Below are 21,298 nucleotides of genomic sequence, written 5' to 3' on the forward strand. Positions count from 1 at the left end.
GAAGCTGAGAATCATATATATGTATACATATATATCATATCACATATGATATATATGTAAATATGATATATCATATCATATACATAGCATATATACGTGAGAATCTTATATTTACATTATATATACATACAGCATATATGTATATATCATATGTATGTGAGAAGCTGAGAATCATATATGCTTATACATATATATCATATTAGATATGACATATATGATATATGTATATATGGTATATATGATACATCATATATATCATATTAGATATGATATATATGATATATGTATATATGGTATATATGATACATCATATCATATACATATCACATATACGTGGAATCATATATATGTATATATATATGTATGTGTGTGTGTATATATATATATATATACACATTATATATACATATATATCCAGCACTCAGAACAGTACTTCACACATAGCAAGCACTTAACAAATACCATCATTATTATTATATTGTACTCTCCCAAGCACTTAAAACAGTGCTCAGTGAATATCATTGATGGAGTTCTACTTTTTTTCTGCTGTTCTCTGGGTCTGTTTCCTCATCCGTAGAGACCATATCTAATTTCCATCTGCGTAGTCTTTCCCAGCACTTAGTGGTCTACACACAGTAAGCACTTTATGAATGCTATTTACTACTACTACTATTAAAATGGGGATTCAATACCTGTTCTCCCTTGCACTTAGTATGTGAGCCCCATCGGCTGTGTCTAACTGAATGGTTTGTATCCACTCATTCAGTCATATTTATTGAGCACTTACCATGAGCAAAGCACTGTACTAAGCACTTGGGAGAGTACAATGGAACAATATACAGACACATTCCCTGCCCACAGTGAGCTTACAGTCTAGAAGACAAGTTTGCAGTCCAGGCCTCCAGCATTTAGGACAGGGCTTGGCATGTAGTGAGGATTTGGTAAGTATTATTGTTACTATTATTATCATTATTATTATTATTCAAGGGAAGAGCACTGAGCTGGCACAATGATAGGTCACAGAGGAAATGGGAAATATAGGAAATATGAATACCCAGTGCTCTGCCTTTGGGAACTTTCCCACATAATGGGAGGGGTTAAGGCCAACACAAACACACAGTGTAAAACCCAAGTAACACAAGCCTAAAAACACTTAAATATATTCAATAATGCAGATCCCCTCCTCTCAGGAACACACCTGGAGAGTTTCCAGTACTCTACCAGTCTCGGCTATGGGAGGAAGCAAGCAGAGGCCTGCCCATTCCATTCCTAGCTTGGGCAGTGGCTAGTCAGTGGAAGGCAATCTGCTACAAGTCAAAACCCATGATATTTAATAATGCAGATCCCCTCCTCTCAGGATCACACCTGGAGAGTTTCCAGTCCTCTATCAGTCTCGGCTATGGGAGGGAGAGTCAAGCAGAGGCCTGTCCATTCCATTCCTAGTGTGGCCACACCGATGTACGGAAGAGTCTTTTTGAGGAAAATGGAAACCCAGGAAATTTGGAAAAAATTTCAGCCAAAAGAGGACTCCAATAAGAAAGATATTGCATGACAAATAATTTCTCTAGCCCATTCTTAGAACAGGGAGGCCCAGTGACCTAGTGGAAAGAGCACAGGACTGAGAATCAAGAGGCTTCAATCCTAGCTCTGTCGCATTTTTTTTTGTGCCTTTGGGAACTTTCCCACATAATGGGAGGGGTTAAGGCCAACACAAACGCACAGTGTAAAACCCAAGTAACACAAGCCTAAAAACACTAAAAATATTTTTCATAATGCAGATCCCCTCCTCTCAGGATCACAACTGGAGAGTTTCCAGTACTCTATCAGTCTCGGCTATGGGAGGGAAATGGGAGCGAGTCAAGGGCGAAGACTCAATAATAATAGTAATAGTGATGGTATTTGCTAAGCACTTACTATGTGCCAAGCACTGTTCTAAGAGTTTACTGCACGGAAGAAGGCAGTGGTAAACCAATTCTGTATTTTTACCAAGAAAACTGTACGGATACCCTGCCAGAATGATTGCAGATGGAGGTAGGACGTTCTGGGAGAGATATTTCCATGGATTCGGTATTGGTCGGAAGTGACTTCACAGCCTGACAAGACAATGCAGATAATTGGAACATTACTGAAAATGGTCAGACTTAGTAGGGCCCCAGGGCATTAATCTGAGAGTTATTGTACAGGGATTGTATCCAGCCTGATTAACTTGCATCTACCCCAGCGCTCAGAACAGGCCTTGACAAGTAGTAAGCACTTAAAAAATACTATTAAAAAAAAGGCCACCAGCTCAATAGTAATGTCGCATACCCCACTCGTTTCTACGTCATTTCTGTTTTTGTGGAAACTCGTGTTTATTGTTTCTGAGCCCAGTAGCCAAAGAAAACCAATAATGTTAAATGCTTTTTAGACTTGCAGTTAGAAGCTCAGCATCTTCAGCCCGGAAGGGGAAAAAAAAATGTTGTTGACTTACAAAATGATCAGACTTTTTCAGACTTACTGGCCACTTAGAGTCAACGTATCTGATATCAGAACATATTAGAAGCCTAAAGGAAGAGGTTCGGGTGACGTTATTTTGAGCACGATCCCTTTGACGTACAACCCTAATTTCTCCAGGTCTTGAGCGAATTTGATTTTCTGCTAATCGCGTTCTCCTCCTCTTGAAGAGGTCATAGTTTTCCTTGTTTTGAACTGGAAATCAGGCGGTCGTGATGATTTCTCCTCCATCTCCCCTCTCCCTCTCAATCATCCCCCTTCTCTGGGCCTTCCACAGAGGATGTCCGTCCCTGGCTCAGATGAAACAGGGTACCTCTCCAGGCGGTGACCTCTTGCAAGAACTTGGAGTAATGAAAATAACCAAGCGAATCCAAATAGCCGTGGGTCAGCCTGACCAGTTATCATGAGAAGTTAAATTAGATTTATTCAGAAATAATCATTTGCGTGGGCCCCACTAGATTCCCCTTAAGATACAAGAAATCTAGAGGACAAAAAGCAGAGACGGGAAGCAGAGAAGGAGAAGAAAGAAGCAAATGTCCGGAGCAGTCGGTAAATGCAGCGTTGCCTAGCGGATACAGCACAAGCTTGGGAGTCAGAAGGACTTGGGTTCTAGTTCCGGCTCTGCCACTTGTCTGCTGTGTGACCTTGGCCAAGTCACTTCACTTTTCTGAGCCTCAGTTCCCTCATCTGCAAAATGGGGGTTAAGACTGTGAGCCCTATGTGGGACATTGACTGTGTCCAAACTGATTACTCTGTATGTACCCCAGTGCTTATAACAGTGTCTGGCACATAGTAAGGTCATTGTGGATAGAGACTGTGTCTGTTTATTGTTACAATATAATAATAATAATAATGTTGGTATTTGTTAAGCGCTTACTATGTGCCAAGCACTGTTCTAAGCGCGGGGGTGGGGGTGGGTACAAGGTAATCAAGGTTGTCCCATGTGGGACTCACAGTCTTAATCCCCATTTTACAGATGAGGTCACTGAGGCACAGAGAAGTGAAGTGACTTGCCCAAAGTCGCCCAGCTGGCAAGTGGCAGAGCCGGGATTAGACCCCACGACCTCTGACTCCCAAACCCGGGCTCTTTCCACTGAGCCAGGCTGCTTCTCTATATTCTCTCAAGCGCTTAGTAGAGTGCTTTGCACACAGTAAGCACTCAATAAATACAACTGAATGAATGATTGAATGAATAAACGCTTACCAAATGCCATTTTCTTTTAAGTGTCCCAGTGGTCCCTGGCTAGGCTCAATCCCAAACTGCCCTCCAAACCCAAACGACCTTTTCATGACGAGAAAACTAACACCCTCAAAACCGCCCTCTCCATCGAACTCAACTGCTTTGCTCTCCTGCCATTCATTCAATCGTTTTTATTGAGCACTTAATATGTGCCGAGCACTGTACTGAGCTCTTGGAAGAGTACAATATAACAACAGACACACTCCCTGCCCACAATGAGTTTACAGTCCAGAGGACTCCTGTCATTCATTCAATCATTTTTATTGAGCACTTACTGTGTGCAGAGCACTGGACTAAGCGCTTGGGAAGTACAAGTTGGCAACATATAGAGATGGTCCCTACCCAACAGTGGGCTCACAGTCTAGAAGGGGGAGACAGGCAACAAAATGAAACATATTAACAAAATAAAATAAATAGAATAAACATGTACAAATAAAGTCAATCAATCAATGGTATTTATTCAGCACTTACTGTGTGCAGAGCACTGTACTAAGCGCTTGGAAAGTACAATTTGGCAACAGATAGAGACGCTCCCTACCCAACAGTGGGCTCACAGTCTAGAAGGGGGAGACAGAGAACAAAAGGAAACATATTAACAAAATAAAATAAATAGAATAAACATGTACAAATAAAATAAATAAATAAATAGAGTAATAAATACGTACAAACATATATACATATATACAGGTGCTGTGGGGAGGGGAAGGAGGAAAGGCAGGGGGGATGGGGAGGGGGAGGAAGGGGGGATTGTATTTATTGAGCGCTTACTGTGTGCAGAGCACTGTACTAAGCGCTTGGGAAGTACAAGTTGGCAACATATAGAGACAGTCCCTACCCAACAGTGGGCTCACAGTCTAGAAGGGGGAGACAGAGAACAAAACCAAACGTATTAACAAAATAAAATAAATAGAATAGATAAGTACAAGTAAAATAAATAGACTAATAAATATGTATAAACATATATACATATATACAGGTGCTGTGGGGAAGGGAAGGAGGTAAGATGGGGGGATGGAGAGGGGGACGAGGGGGATCGTATTTATTGAGCGCTTACTGCGTGCAGAGCACTGTACTAAGCCCTCGGGAAGTACAAATTGGCAACCTAGAGAGACGGCCCCTATCAATCAATCAATCAAATTTATTGAGCGCTTACTGCGTGCAGAGCACTGTACTAAGCCCTCGGGAAGTACAAATTGGCAACCTAGAGAGACGGCCCCTATCAATCAATCAATCAAATTTATTGAGCGCTTACTGCGTGCAGAGCACTGTACTAAGCCCTCGGGAAGTACAAATTGGCAACCTAGAGAGACGGCCCCTATCAATCAATCAATCAAATTTATTGAGCGCTTACTGCGTGCAGAGCACTGTACTAAGCCCTCGGGAAGTACAAATTGGCAACCTAGAGAGACGGCCCCTATCAATCAATCAATCAAATTTATTGAGCGCTTACTGCGTGCAGAGCACTGTACTAAGCCCTCGGGAAGTACAAATTGGCAACCTAGAGAGACGGCCCCTATCAATCAATCAATCAAATTTATTGAGCGCTTACTGCGTGCAGAGCACTGTACTAAGCCCTCGGGAAGTACAAATTGGCAACCTAGAGAGACGGCCCCTATCAATCAATCAATCAAATTTATTGAGCGCTTACTGTGTGCAGAGCACTGTACTAAGCGCTTGGGAAGTACAAGTTGGCAACATATAGAGGAAGGAGGGGGCTCAGTCCGTCCCTCTGCCAATCTCACACTGCTAACACGCAGCCCTGGATTCGTTCAGTCAATCGTATTTATTGCGCGCTTACTGTGTGCAAAGCACCGTACTAAGTGTTTGGGAGAGTGCAATATAACAACAGACATGTCCCCTGCCCACAGCAAATCTCACAGCCTAGAAGGGAAGACAGACGTTGATCTACATCCATAAATAAATAAATTAGAGATCCTCCACTCCTGTGCACGAAAAGGGGTGAGGACTGGAAGTGGGGTTGGGCCTCCGCACTGGACGTTGGAGTCTGTGGGCTGGAGTCACCCTGGCTCTTTCTGGCAGCCCTGGAGCTGGGGATTTTATCAGCAGCAGGCTCACAGCCAGTTTGGACCCACGAGTGGTGGAGGTTGCCTGCTTATTATGCTTGAGAAGCAGCGTGGCTCAGTGGGAAGAGCCCCGGCTTTGGAGTCAGAAGTCACGGGTTCAAATCCCGGCTCCGCCAACTGTCAGCTGTGTGACTCTGGGCAAGTCACTTCACTTCTCTGGGCCTCAGTTACCTCATCTGTCAACTGGGGATTAAGACGGAGCCCCACGTGGGACAACCTGATCACCTTGTAATCTCCCCAGCGCTTAGAACAGTGTTCTGCACATAGTAAGCACTTAACAAATACCATTATTATTATTATTATTATTATGCCCCTTGACGCAGCTGAGTGGAAAGAGCCCGGGACTGGAATTCAGAGGGCCTGGGTTCTAATCCCGGTTCTGCCACTTGCCTGCTGTGTGACCTTCAAGTTGTTTCACTTCTCAGTGCCTCTGTTTCCTCATAATAATAATAATAATAATGATGCTAGTAAGCACTTACTATGTGCAAAGCACTGTTCTAAGCACAAGGCGATCAAATTGTCCCATGTGGAGCTTACAGTTTTCATCCCCATTTTACAGATGAGGTAACTGAGGCACAGGGAAGTTAAGTGACTTGCCCAAAGTCACACAACTGACAATTGGTGGAGGCGGGATTTGAACCCAGGACCTCTGACTCCAAAGCACGGGCTCGTTCCACTGAGCCATGTTGCTTCTCTCTGTACAATGGGGATTCAATACCTGTCCTTCTGCTTACTTAGACTGTGAGCCCCATGGGGCGTGTCATAATAATGATGATAGTAGTAATTGTGGTATTTGATAAACACTTACTGTGTGTCAAGCAGTATTATAAGCGCTGGGGACAATCAGGTCGGATGTAATCCCTGTCCCGCATGAGACGCTGACTCAAAATAGGAGAGAGAACAGAGATTGGATCCCCATTGTACAAATGAGGGAACTGAGGCACAGAGAAGTTAAATGGCTCGCCCAGAGTCACAAAGCAGGCTCATGAGGGAACCAGGATTAGAACCCAGGCCCTCTGACTTCCAGACACGTTCTCTTTCCACTAGACCACACTGCTCTAATAATAATAATAATAATTTTGGTGTTTGTTAAGTGCTTGCTATGTGCCAAGCACTGTTCTAAGCTCTAGGGGAGATACAGGGTAATCAGGTTGTCCCCCATGGGGCTCACAGTCTTAATCCCCATTTTACAGATGAGGTAACTGAGGCCCAGAGAAGTGAAGTGACTTGCCCAAGGTCACACAGCTGATAAGTGGCGGAGCCAAGATTAGAACCCATGACCTCTGACTCTCAAGCCCACGCTCTTTCCACTGAGCCACATTGCTTCTCTAATTTTCTAGTTTTCCTGTGTCTACCCCAGTGTTAAGTACAGTTCTTGGTGCATAGTAAACATCTGAAAACTATTATTATTATTATTATTATTATTATTATGGCATTTATTAAGCACTTACTTTGTGCAAAGCACTGTTCTAAGCCCTGGGGAGGTTACAAGGTGATCAGATTGTCCCACGTGGGGCTCACAGTCTTCATCCCCATTTTACAGATGAGGGAACTGAGGCACAAAGAAGTTAAGTGACTTGCCCCAAGTCACACTGCTGACAATTGACAGAGCCGGGATTTGAACCCATGACCTCTGACTCCAAAGCCCGAGCTCTTTTCCACTGAGCCACACTGCTTCTATATTATCCCCTTACATCCCGTCCCCAATCCCTACAATTAACCTGATGATTGGGAGGAGTTTATGCGTAGCCATTAACAGGTTAGTAAAAATCAGAAAGTGGCCGTTTGACCCAAAAAAATTATCCCTGCTTTCCAGTCAATCCATGGTGTTTATTTGACTGCTTACTGTGTGCAGAGCAATGTACTATGCACTTAAGAGAGCACAATGGGGTAGGTAGACCCAATACCTGCCTTAAAGAAACTAATGAACGATCTAATAAAATAAAAAATAAATAAAATAAATTACAGGGTCTAGAGATTTGTACATAAATGCTGGGGAGCTGGAGAGTGAGGTTGGGTGGGTTACTAAGTATTTATAGTGCTTATGTACTTATCCATAATTCAGCTTGTTCATTTATATCGAAGTCTGTATCCCCCTCTAGACTGTCAGCTCGTTGTGGGCAGGGAATGTGTCTGTTATCCTGTACTCTCCCAAGCGCTTAGTGCAGTGCTCTGCACATGGTAAAGACAAATGAGCCATAGAGGATGTAGATGAGGAGGCCAAATCTGAAGCAACAGTTCCCTCAGGGACAGGATTGCGCTCAATAAATACGATTGAATGAATGACTGATTGAGGAGCCAAAGCAGAGGCCTGGTGGGAGTAGCTAAGTGAATGAGGCTTTCAGAGGTTCCCATTTTAATTATAATAATAATAATGGCATTTAAGTACTTACTATATGCCAAGCACTTTTCCAAACGCTGAGGTTACCAGGTTGGACACAGTCCCTGTCCCACGTGGGGTTCGCGGCTTCGGTAGAAGGGACTAGGATTTAATCCCCATTTTTACAGATGAGGGAATTGAGGCACAGAGAATTTAAGTGACACGTCCAAGGTCACACAGCAGACAAGGGATGGAGCCAGGATTAGAACACAGGACCTTCCCAGACTGAGCCCCTTCCTTCCTCTCCCCCTCGTCCCCCTCTCCATCCCCCCCATCTTACCTCCTTCCCTTCCCCACAGCACCTGTATATATGTATATATGTTTGTACATATTTTTTACTCTATTTATTTATTTATTTATTTTATTTGTACATATCTATTCTATTTATTTTATTTTGTTAGTGTGTTTGGTTTTGTTCTCTGTCTCCCCCTTCTAGACTGTGAGCCCACTGTTGGGTAGGGACTGTCTCTATATGTTGCCAATTTGTACTTCCCAAGCGCTTAGTACAGTGCTCTGCACATAGTAAGTGCTCAATAAATACGATTGATTGATTGATTGATTGACCTCTGAGTCCCAGGCCTGTGCTCTTTCCGCTAGGCCACCCTGCCTCTCATTCTTCATTATGGGGGATTCTCCCCTATTTTGGTGTCTCTGTTCCTGGGCTGCCCCTTCTCTAATTATCTAATTCTAGAGGAGCAGTGTGGCCTAATGGATAGAGCACAGGCCTGGGAATCAGAAGGTCATGGGTTCTAATCCCAGCATCACCGCATGTCTGCTGTGTGACCTTGGGCAAGTCTCTTGACTTCTCTGGGCCTCAGTTCCTCATCTGTAAAATGGGGATTGAGACTGTGAGCCCCTCATGGGACCGGGACTGTGTCCAGCCTGATTTGCTTGTATCCATAGAGTAGCAGCGTGGCTACAGAGAAGCAGTGTGGCTTAGTGGAAAGAGCCTGGGGTTTGGAGTCAGAGGTCATGGGTTCGAATCCTGACTCCACCACTTGTCAGCTGTGTGACTTTGGGCAAGTCACTTAACTTCTCTGTGCCTTAGTTACCTCATCTGTAAAATGGGGACTAAGACTGTGAGCCCAAGGTGGGACAACCTGATAACCTTGTATTTATCCCAGCTCTTAGAACAGTGCTTTGTACATAGTAAGTGCTTAACAAATACCATTATTATTATTATTATTATTATTATTATTATTCATACCAGTACTTAGTACAGTGCTTAGCACATAGGAAGCACTTAACAAATACCATTATTATTATTATTATTATTATTATATTCACCTGTATATATGTATATATGCTTGTACATATTTATTACTCTATTTATTTATTTATTTGTTTTACTTGTACATATCTATCCTATTTATTTTATTTTGTTAGTATGCTTGGTTTTTATTCTCTGTCTCCCCCTTTTAGACTGTGAGCCCACTGTTGGGTAGGGACTGTCTCTATATGTTGCCAATTTGTACTTCCCAAGCGCTTAGTACAGTGCTCTGCACATAGTAAGCGCTCAATAAATACGATTGATTGATTGATTGATTATTATTATTATTATTGTTATTCATACCAGTGCTTAATACTGTGCTTAGCACATAGTAAGCACTTAACAAATACCACAATTATTATTAAATACCACAATTATTAATCCTCACCTGGGTGTTCTCTCCCAGTGCTTAGTACAGTGCTCTGGCACATAGTAAGCACTTCCCCTTCATAAATAGGAGGAGCAGTGCGGCCTATGGAAAGACCACAGACCTGGAAGTCATTTGTCTTGGGTTCCAATCTCAGTTCCACCACTTTTATCTTTTTAATGGTATTCATTAAGCACTTACTATATGTCAGGCACTGTTCTAAGGGCTGGGGTCAAGACAAGGTAATAATAATAATGATGGTATTTGTTAAGCGCTTACTATGTGCCGAGCACTGCTCTAAGCCCTGGGGTAGATAGAAGGTAATCAGGTTGTCCCACGCGGGACCCACAGTCTTAATCCCCATTTTATAGATGAGGTAAATGAGTCACAGAGAAGTGAAGTGACTTGCCTAAGGTCACAAAGCAGACAAGTGGAAGAATCAGAACTAGAACCCAGATCCTTTTGACTCCCAGATTCGTGTTCTATCTACTAGGCCGTGCTGTTTCTCAGTGGTCCATGTTGCTTCTCTAGGCCATGCTGTGACCTTGGGTAAGTCTCACTTTTCTGGGCCTCAGGTCCCTCATCTGTAAAATGGGGATTAAGACTGTGCATCCCGCGTGGGACAGGGATTGGGTCCAACCTGATTAGCTTGTATCTACCCCAGCGCTTAATCTGGTGCCTGACACCTTGTAATCGCTTAACATATACCATAAAAAAATAAAATAAATTCATTCATTCACTCAGTCGTATTGAGCGCTTACTGTGTGCGGAGCACTGTACTAAGCGCTTGGGAAGTACAAGTTGGAAACATAAAGACGGTCCCTACCCAACAAGGAGCTTACGGTCTAATAAATACTATTGCTCCTATTACCTGCAGAAATATTTACACTTTGAGGGAACAGCTCTCCTGCACTGACTCCATCTCTTCCAATGAACTTAAGTAGAATCGCAGTACACTGGACTAATTAGGTTTTGTTCATTTCCATACTTTGTGGCCCACAAGCAAAATACGACACAAATGAACATCTCTTAGTCGTTTATTTTTCTTTTTTGTTTTAAAATAGTTACCTTACGGTGTAGAAAAGCAACAAAACAAATGGACCTGCTATCAAAAGGATCAAAGGATCCCCTGCCATTCAAAGAATAAATGTTCTAGGGGAAAATGATGTGAGTTCTCATGCTGATATGGACTTGCAATGTACAAGGGTGAATGTAAATAGGGAATGATTTTACTAGGTTTTGCTCTGAATTTAGTTCTGGTTTCCCAGACTCAAGAGACCGCGTATTCTGCGCTTACTCTCTCCAGTTCTCCGCTGGAGTTGATGCTGTGTTGATGATTTCACCAGGAGCCTCCATTTCAGAATCCCCCCAAAGGAGGGTGTGTTTTGTCTTCAGGGTATCAATTCTCCCCTTCAACCACATAAACGAAGCACCAACGGCTCAGTTGGCATTTGAACTTTACCTTTCATGTAAGGATGTTATGCACCCAGCCCTGGCAAAGTGCTAAGCTTGTTCTTCCAATGTTTTGAAGAGCAAATTCAGCCCTTCGGGAGGTTGTGGGACAAAGGTATTGTAAACACATCCAAATCATCACTGTGTTCGAGTTGGTGACACCTCCCTCCCGCAACTTCAAACACCCCAACTCGTAGGGCCTTCAGAGGAACTGGGGGAAAATCAAATTCAAGGTTACCTTTGCCATCCTTTGTGTTTTCGGGAGGAATGGGGCCCTAGCAACAACCAGAGACAAACGTTGTCATGACAACAGAGGCATCAGTCTGGCAACGGTGTTTATGACAATGAACTTCCAATCTAACCAGTGCCACAACCTCTGAGACCCGACTTGTGGCGTTCTCTTTTTTCTGTTTTAGAGAGCGGAGATGGAAGTCGATCAGTCAGTGATATTTAGGACAGTCCCAGGCATTTAGTACAGTGCTTTGCACGCAGTAAATACAATTAATGGATTGTTTGATTGACTGAGGACTTAATGTTTGCCAAGCCTCGTACTAAATGCTTGGAGTACAATGCGCCAGAGGTGTCAGACTCGTTCAACTAGTCAACCCATTGTATTTATTGAGCGCTCACTGTATGTGGAGCACTGTAAGAATAATAATAATAATAATAATGGTATTTGTTAAGCGCTTACTATGAGCCAGGCACTGTTCTAAGCCCTGGGGTAGATAAAAGGTGATCAGGTTGTCCCACGTGGGGCTCACAGTCTTCATCCCCATTTTACAGAAAAGGTAACTGAGGCACAGGGAAGTTAAATTGAGAAGCAGCATGACTTAGTGGAAAGAGCACGGGCTTTGGAGTCAGAGGTCATGGGTTCAAATCCCAGCTCCACCAACTGTCAGCTGTGTGACTTTGGGCAAGTCACTTCACTTCTCTGGGCCTCAGTTCCCTCATCTGTAAAATGGGGATGAAGACTGTGAGCCCCCCGTGAGACAACATGATCACCTTGTAACCTCCCCAGCGCTAATTTATTTTATTTTATTTTTTTATTTAAGTGACTTTCCCAAAGTCACACAGCTGATAAGTGGTGGAGCCAGGAGAACTACGCACTTGGGAGAGCACAACAGAATTGGTAGACACGTTTCCTGTTCACAAGGAACTTACAGTTTTATTTATTATTCCTCACCAAACAGAAGCTTCTCACTATTGGATTCTCACCTTTGCCACTCCTACTTAGTCTCATTCAACTCCTGCTTCAACCCAGCCTTCACAGTTCACTTCTCCATCACCATCCTACTCAGAGTACCTCAATCTCGTCTCCCTCGCCATTGACCCATAACATTCTCCCTCTGGCTTGGAATTCCCTCCCTGTCATTTCCAACAGCCCCGTCTCAGGGTCGCAGCTGGAGAGTTTCTAGTCCTCTTCCAGTCTTGGCTACAGGAGGAGAGTCTAGCAGACGCCGACCCATTCCGTTCCTAGCTTGACCAGTGTCTAGCGAGTGGAAGGCAATCTGCTACAACTCAAAACTCATCCGTGCTGAGCAGCAGCGGCCTGGGAGAGAGTCAAGGGCAGAGACTCCAATTTTACTGCATGGAAGGCAGCAGTGGTCAACCCCTTCCGTATTTTTACCAAGAAAACTCTATGGATAAACTACCAGAAAAATTGTAGATGGAGAGCGGGGCGTTCTGGGAGAGATGCGTCCGTGGTGTCACTATGGGTCGGAAACGACTCGACAGCATAAGACAGGACATATCTAACAGACCACCACTCTCCTTATCTTAAAAGCCCTATTAAAATCCCATCTCCTCCAACAAAACAAATCAAGAAGACAGGTGTCAATGACAACAGAATAAATAGAATTATAGCTATATACACGTCATTAATAAAATAGAGTAATAAACATGTACAAATATACACAAGTGCTGTGGGGAGGGGAAGGGGGTAGGGCCAGGATCTTGCCCAAGATCACACAGTGAGCCCACTGTTGGGTAGGGACCGTCTCCATATGTTGCCGACTTGTACTTCCCAAGCGCTTAGTACAGTGCTCTGCACACAGTAAGCGCTCAATAAATACGATTGATGATTCATTCATTCATTCATTCATTCATTCATTCAGTCGTATTATTGAGCACTTACTGTGTGCAGAGCAGTGTACTAAGCGCTTGGGAAGGACAAGTCAGCAACATATGGAGACAGTCCCTACCCAGCAACGGGCTCTCAGTCTTGAAGGGGGAAACAGACAAAACAAGACATGTAGACAGGTGTCAAAATCATCAGAACAAATAGAATTATAGCTATAAGCACGTCATTAACAAAATAAATAGAGTAGTAAATATGTACAAGTAAAATAGAGTAATAAATCTGTACAAATCTATGCAAGTTCTGTGCATTTCCCCATCCTATTCGCCCTCCCCTCTGCTTCATCTGTGTACCCCTTAAGCACTTTGAATCCGCACCCCACAAGAGCACTTATTTTCATATGTTTATGCTCTGCCACTGTCCTTATTTGTAATTCATTTTTTCAATGAAATTTGTCTCTCCCCTCAGCCCTCTTGAGGACAAGGAACGTGTTTGCTAACTCTGTTGTATTGCTCGCTCCCAAATGCTTTGTCCAGTGCTCTCCAGGCAGTAAGTGCTCAACCATTGATTAACTGGTTGATTAGGTGGAATGGACAGTTCCCTACGCTTAAGGCTTCCAACGACACCCAATTTACTGCCAGGGAGAAGTCCTCATCTCTAGACTGTAAGCTCATTGTGGACAGGAAATGTGTCTGCTTATTGCTGTATCATAATAATAACCAATCAATCAATCAATCGTATTTATTGAGCGCTTACTGTGTGCAGAGCACTGTACTAAGCACTTGGGAAGTACAAGTTGGCAACATATAGAGACAGTCCCTAGCCAACAGTGGGTTCACAGTCTAAAAGGGGGAGACAGAGAACAAAACCAAAGATACTAACAAAATAAAATAAATAGAATAGATATGTACAAGTAAAATAAATAAATAGAGTAATAAATATGTACAAACATATATACGTATATACAGGTGCTGTGGGGAAGGGAAGGAGGTAAGATGGGGGGATGGAGAGGGGGACGAGGGGGAATAATGATAATAATGAATAATTATGGTATTTGTTAAGTGCTTATTACATGCCAGGCACTGTACTAAGCACTGGGGTGCATATTGGGGATGAAGACTGTGAGCCCCCTGTGGGACAACCTGATCACATTGTAACTTCCCCAGCGCTTAGAACAGTGCTTTGCACATAGTAAGCGCTTAATAAATGCCATTATTATTATACAAGCAAATTAGGTTGGACACAGTCCCTGTCCCAATCCTCAAAGTCTCAGTCCTTATTTTACAGATGAAGCAACTGAGGCCCAGAGAAGTGAAGTGACTTGACCAAGGTCACACAGCAGGCAAGTGGCGGAGCTGGGATTAGAACCCATGACCTTCCAGCTCCCAGGCCTGTGCTCTAGCCAACAGAGCAGCAGTGTGGCTCAATGGAAAAGAGCCCGGGCTTTGGAGTCAGAGGTCATGGGTTCAAATCCCGGCTCCACCAATTGTCAGCTGTGTGACCTTGGGCAAGTCACTTAACTTCCCTGGGCCTCAGTTACCTCATCTGTAAAATGGGGATTAAGACTGTGAGCTCCACGTGGGACAACCTGATCACCTTGTATCCTCCCCAATGCTTAGAACAGTGCTTTGCACACAGTAAGCACTTAACAAATGCTATTATTATTATTATTATTATGATGCCCAAGCGCTTAGTATAGTACTCTATACACAGTAAGTGCCCAATAAATATGATTGAATATTCATTCATTTCATTCATTCAATCGTATTTATTGATCGTTTACTGTGTGCAGAGCACTGGACTAAGCGCTTGGGAAGTACAAGTCGGCAACATATCGAGACGGTCCCTACTCAACAACGGGCTCACTGTCTAGAAGGGGGAGACAGAGAACGAAGCAAAGAAAATATGAAAAGACCTTGAGGTCTAAGCGAACTAGGTGACCTCGGCTCTAGCTTTGACTCTGCTGGTTGCTTACTGTGTGACCTCGAGCAAATCACGTAACTTCTCTGTGCCTTAGTTTTCTGATCTGAAAATGAGGATTAATGGCTATTTGCCCCGCTATTTAGACTGCGAGCCCCATGCAGCATCTGTGCCTCACCTGATCAACTTGTATCTATCCCAGTGCTTAGAACAGTGATGGACATAGAAATCACTTTACAAATGCAACAACAATAATGATAATAATAATAATAAGCTGAGGTTACCCTTCCTCCCCCCTCTAACTCTGAGCTGCCTTGAATACTTTCTGCAAATTCTAGTTACTTTAGCTTACCCCAAACATTGTCTTCCCATTTTCCCAGAAATCACCTTGCATAGGAGTATTCCTATTTGTCTACAAAACTTATCCTAAGGATCGTCCTAACAGTAGAGTTCTCCTGGCCTGGAACACTACACAGGATGTGGGAAAAGATGAAGAGCTGAGTTCAAGTGATAAATCGATACATTGCGGATAGGGTTCCATTTTAGTCATTCATTCTATTGTATTTATTGAGCGCTTACTGCGTGCAGAGCACTGTCCTAAGCTCTTGGGAGAGTACGATGCAACAATAAACAGATGCATTCCCTACCCACAGTGAGTTTACGGAGTAGAGTGAGGGAACTTTACCAGCCTTTGTTTCTGTGGTTTTGCTCGGTTGTTTCTCAGTTGGAATATTTCTGATTGAGTTGTAATTGGAAACTGTTCTCAGGGCTGTCTTTGCTAAGAGTTGAAATTTGCTGAAGCGTCACCATTTTATAGGTTATTTGCCTCAAACTCAATTACGAAATTTTGCTGATCCCCAGTCATCTGTAGCAGAACCCCCAATAATCCAAGCTGTTAAACTACGGGAATAAAACTGGAGCTTCTGCATCTAATTCTATCGAACTGTTTCCTCTTAAATAAAAATAGAAGACTCTTTCTCATCCTGGAATTTTCGGTTTACCCACTGGAGCAAATTCAAATGTTCCATGACTGAAGCCCAGAGGCGTGAAATGACTTGTCCAAGATTACGAAGCAGACGGGTGGCGGAGTTGGGATAAGAACCCAATGACCTTCTGACTCTACGTCCTATATTCTATCCATTATTCCTTACTGCTTTTTAATCTCTATATGTTGCCAACTTGTACTTCCCAAGCGCTTAGTACAGTGCTCTGCACACAGTAAGCGCTCAATAAATATGAATGAATGAATGAATGAAGCTCCGAGAATATTGGAGCCTAATAAGGCCTTGAAGTTGGAGGGAGTGATTGTCTGCCTGATAGGAAGTGGGAGGGAATTCCAGGTTAGAACCAGGACGTGGGCTCAGGGATGTTTAATGCTTTGTGTTAATTGGGAGCTCAGTAAATACCGTTGCTTGCCAGCCCCACAACAATTGTGTATTTAGCTGTCATTTCATTAATGAAATAATAATAATAATTATAATAATAATAATGGCATTTGTTAAGTGCTTACTATGTGCGAAGAACTGTTCTAAGTGTTGCGGGGATACAACGTGATCAGGTTGTCCCACATGGGGCTCACAGTCTTAATCCCCATTTTACAGATGAGGGAACTGAGGCTCAGAGAAGTTAAGTGACTTGCCCAAGGTCACTAAGCAGACACGTGATGGAGCCAGGATTAGAATCCATGACCTCTGACTCCCAAGCCCGGGCTCTTTCCGCTGAGCCACGCTGCTTCTCTAAAATTGATGTCCGTCTCCCCCTCTAGACCATAAGCTCATTGAGGGCAGGGAATAATACTGATGGTATTTGTTAAGCTCTTACTATGTGCCGAGCACTGTTACAAGCTCTGGGGTAGATACAAGCAAATCAGGTTGTCCCACATGGGGCTCACAGTCTTAAACCCCATTTTACAGATGCGGTAACTGAGGCCCAGAGAAGTGAAGTGAGTTTCCCAAAGTCACACAGCTGATCCCGGTGGAGCCGGGATTAGAACCCATGACCTCTGATTCCCAAGCCCGTGCTCTTTCCACTAAGCCACGCCGCTTCTCATGTGTCTGTTATACTGTTGTTGTGGTACTCCCCCAAACGCTCCGTACAGTACTCTGCACACAATAAGCGCTCAATAAATACGATTGATTCACTGTTGGACTCATTCACATGTGTCTGTTCTTCTTTTAGGGGCGAAGACCCCAGGACTCGGGCCCGCCGTTGGAGTTTGGGCAGAATTCCCGCCGGCCCCGGACTTTTCCCAGCAGTCGTCGGGCAGAGCATGGCTCCCTGGGCCTCCCCTTGCATCCTGGTAGCGGATTAAAGAGAAGCCCGTTGGAAGCTGGCATCAGGGCGCTGAGAGGTGCGTGCCAACGAGCTCACCGACGTCGCCATAGAGCGATGGGCACGGGCCCCCCATAGTGTCGGCTCCGACCCAGACCTCCGTCCGCCCGTCCCACTTCCGCGTGGACTCGGAACGATCCCAGGATTCGCCTGCAAGATGAGTGACGCCATGTGGATCTCCCTCAGCCCCACGGAATTCACGCAACTCCAGCAATATTCTGATTGTGAGTATCATGGATAATAATAATCAATCAGTCAATCGTATTTATTGAGCACTTACTGTGTGCAGAGCATCGTCATCATCATCATCAATCGTATTTATTGAGCGCTTACTGTGTGCAGAGCACTGTACTAAGCACTTGGGAAGTACAAGTTGGCAACATATAGAGACAGTCCCTACCCAACAGTGGGCTCACAGTCTAGAAATAACCATACGTACGGTACTTATTATTAATAATAATAATGATACTGGTATTTGTTAAGTGCTTACTATATGCCAAGCACTGTTGTAAGGGCTGAGGTAGATAGGTGAGGTTGTCGCCTGTGGGGCCCTCAGTCTTCATCCCCATTTTAGAGAAGCAGCGTGGCTCAGTGGAAAGAGCACGGACTTTGGAGTCAGAAGTCATGGGTTCAACTCCCGGCTCCGCCAACTGTCAGCTGTGTGACTTCGGGCAAGTCACTTAACTTCTCTGTGCCTCGGTTCCCTCATCTGTAAAATGGGGATTAAGACGTGGGACAACCTGATCACCTTGTATCCCTCCAGTGCTTTGCACATAGTAAGTGCTTAACAAATACCGTTATTATTATTATTATTTTTGTTTTACAGATGAGGTAACTGAGGCACAGAGAAGTGAAATGGCTTGCCCAGGGTCACAGCAGACAAGTGGAGGAGTTAGGATTGGAACCCAGGTCCTTTAGCCTCCCAGGCCCCTGTTCTATCCACTAGGCCACACTGCTTCCCTATTATCGCCCGCCTGAAATGCTAGGGATTGTAGGTTCTTCCACTAGATTATAAAATTCCCAGGACTTTTCACACCGGGTGGCCAGGAAGGATTGTCCTTGTCAATCAATCCAGTGATCAATGGTATCTGCTGAGGGCCTGCTGTGTGGACACCGTCCTTCTCAATCCATTGGTCAATGGTATTGACTGAGCGCTTTCCAGTCTATTAATCAGTGGTATTTATTGAGCACTTACTGTGTACAAAGCACTGTACTGAGCGCTTGGGAAAGTACAATACAACAGAGTCAGTTCCCTTCCCAGAGGGAGCAGTGTTTATTTGGAGAAGCTAGCTCTGGGACAGATCATTCCTCAGTTTTCCTTAATATTGATATCAATATATTAATGATATCTATATTATCTTACTATTATTACTATAGTAGTAATAATAATAATGGTACTTGTAAAGTACTTACTATGTGCCAAGCACTGTTCTAAGCTCTGGGGTTGGTACAAGTTAATCAGCTTGGACCCAATCCCGGGCTTTGGGGTCAGGGGTCATGGGTTCAAATCCCAGCCCTGCCAACTGTCAGCTGTGTGACTTTGGGCAAGTCACTTAACTTCTCTGGGCCTCAGTTACCTCATCTGGAAAATGGGGATTAAAATTGTGAGCCCCCCATGGGACAACCTGATCACCTTGTAACCTCCCCAGTGCTTAGAACAGTGCTTTGCACATAGTAAGCGCTTAACAAATACCAACATTATTATTATTATTATTAATCCTCATTGTTATTATTATTATTATTATTAATTGCCATTTTATAGATGAGGTCACTTCCAGAGAACTGAAGTGACTTGACCAAGGTCACATGGTAGACCAAGATCACCCAGGTGGGAAGATAAGTAGTTCTTCCTCATCTGTAATTTATTTGTCTGTCTCCCACTCTAGATTATAAACTCCTCTAGGGCTGGGATTATGTCTGCTAATCCTCTCAACAGCGATTGGGGTATCTATTAAGTGCTTATCATGTGCCAAGCACTGTACTAAGCACTGTACTAAGCGCAGGGGCAGATACAAGATAATACGGTTAGAACCAGCTCCGGCCCCTACTGTACTCTCCTAAATGCTCCAGTATTCTCCCAAATACAGTGCTCTGCACACACAATTAATCCCGGCTCTGCCACCCGTCTGCTGTGTGACCTTGGGCAAGTCACTTAACTTCTCTGTGCCTCTGTTACCTCATCTGTAAAATGGGGATTAAGACTGTGAGCCCTCCGTGGGACTATCCAATCACCTTGTAACCTCCCCAGCGCTTAAAACCGTGCTTTGTACATAGTAAGCGCTTAATAAATGCCATTCTTCTTATTATTAGTAGTAGTAAGAGCTTAACAAATGCCATCATTATGATTATTATTATTTGTGCTTCAGTTACCTCATGACCTTCTGACTCCCAGGGCCGTGCTCTATCCACTAGGCCAGCAGGGCAGATACTTTCCAAAAAGCACTTAGTACAGTACTCTGCACACAGTAAGCGCTCAATAAATACGATTGATTGATTGATTGATTGATTACATTCTTGACGGTGGTCTTTCTTACTCTATCCACCCTCCTCTCCCCAGCATCCATCATCTCCAAAGAACGCAGCTGCGGTTGAGCCAGATTTTTGGTGTCGCAATGCGGAGCCACATCTCCAGTCTTTCTCTTGGAGGGGGGTCCAATGCTTTGTTTTTATTTTAACTGAATTTGCTGAGCCCTTCTCTATGCCGCTGATACCATACCCGACACTTGAGGATGTGCTCTATTGGATTCCTACTCTAATAATGATAATTGTGATATTTAATCAATCAATCGTATTTATTGAGCACTTACTGTGTGCAGAGCACTGTACTAAGCGCTTGGGAAGTACAAGCTGGCAACATATAGAGACAGTCCCTACCCAACAGTGGGCTCACAGTCTAGAAGAATATTTAAGTGCTTACTAAGTGCCAAGCACTATTCTAAGCTCCGGGGTAGATTGGACACAGCATGAAGCAGAAACTCCTCACTATTGGCTTCAAAGCTCGCCATTCATTCATTCAACCGTATTTATTGAGCGCTTACTGTGTGCAGAGTACTGTACTAAGCACTTGGGAAGTGCAAATCGGCAACATATATCACCTTGACCCCCTCCTACCTCACCTCCCTTCTTTCCTTCTACAGCCCAGCCCGCCCACTCTGCTTCTCTGCCGCTGCTAACCACCTCACTGGGCCTCGTTCATTCATTCATTCATTCATTCAATCGTATTTATTGAGTGCTTACTGTGTGCAGAGCACTGTACTAAGCGCTTGGGAAGTACGTTCTCACCTGTCCCGCGGTCAATCCCCAGCCCACGTCCTTCCCCTGGCCTGGAATGCCCTCCCTCCACACATCCGCCAAACTAGCTCTCTCCCTCCCTTCAAAGCCCTACTGAGAGCTCACCTCCTCCAGGAGGCCTTCCCACACTGAACCCCCACCTTATCCTCTGCTCCTCCTCCCCTCCCCATCGCCCTCACTCCCTCCCTCTGCTCTACCCCCTTCCCCGCCCCACAGCACTTGTGTATATTTGTACATATTTATTATCCTATTTATTTCCCTAATGATGTGTATATATCTATAATTCTATTTATCTATTTTGATGGTATTGATACCTGTCTACTTGTTTTATTTTGTTGTCTGTCTCCCCCTTCTAGACTTTGAGCCCATTGTTCATTCATTCATTCAGTCGTA

General features: G+C 43.9%; 1 protein-coding gene and 1 non-coding gene across 2 annotated transcripts in view; both read left to right on the forward strand.

Annotated features, from left to right (window-relative positions):
* Positions 1 to 21,298, forward strand: part of DGKG (diacylglycerol kinase gamma) — a 459,919-nt gene that overhangs the window by 70,837 nt on the left and 367,784 nt on the right. The window contains exon 2 of the mRNA XM_038750502.1: positions 17,462 to 17,838. Within this exon, the coding sequence (XP_038606430.1) occupies positions 17,772 to 17,838 (67 nt within the window). The 5' untranslated portion in view covers positions 17,462 to 17,771. The remainder of the gene's footprint in view (positions 1 to 17,461; positions 17,839 to 21,298) is intronic.
* LOC119933569 lies at positions 1,181 to 1,315 on the forward strand. The gene has a single exon (XR_005452568.1). It is a non-coding gene; the product is annotated as a small nucleolar RNA SNORA7 (small nucleolar RNA).

This window comes from Tachyglossus aculeatus, chromosome 1, assembly GCF_015852505.1.
Source record: "Tachyglossus aculeatus isolate mTacAcu1 chromosome 1, mTacAcu1.pri, whole genome shotgun sequence".
NCBI lineage: Eukaryota > Metazoa > Chordata > Mammalia > Monotremata > Tachyglossidae > Tachyglossus > Tachyglossus aculeatus.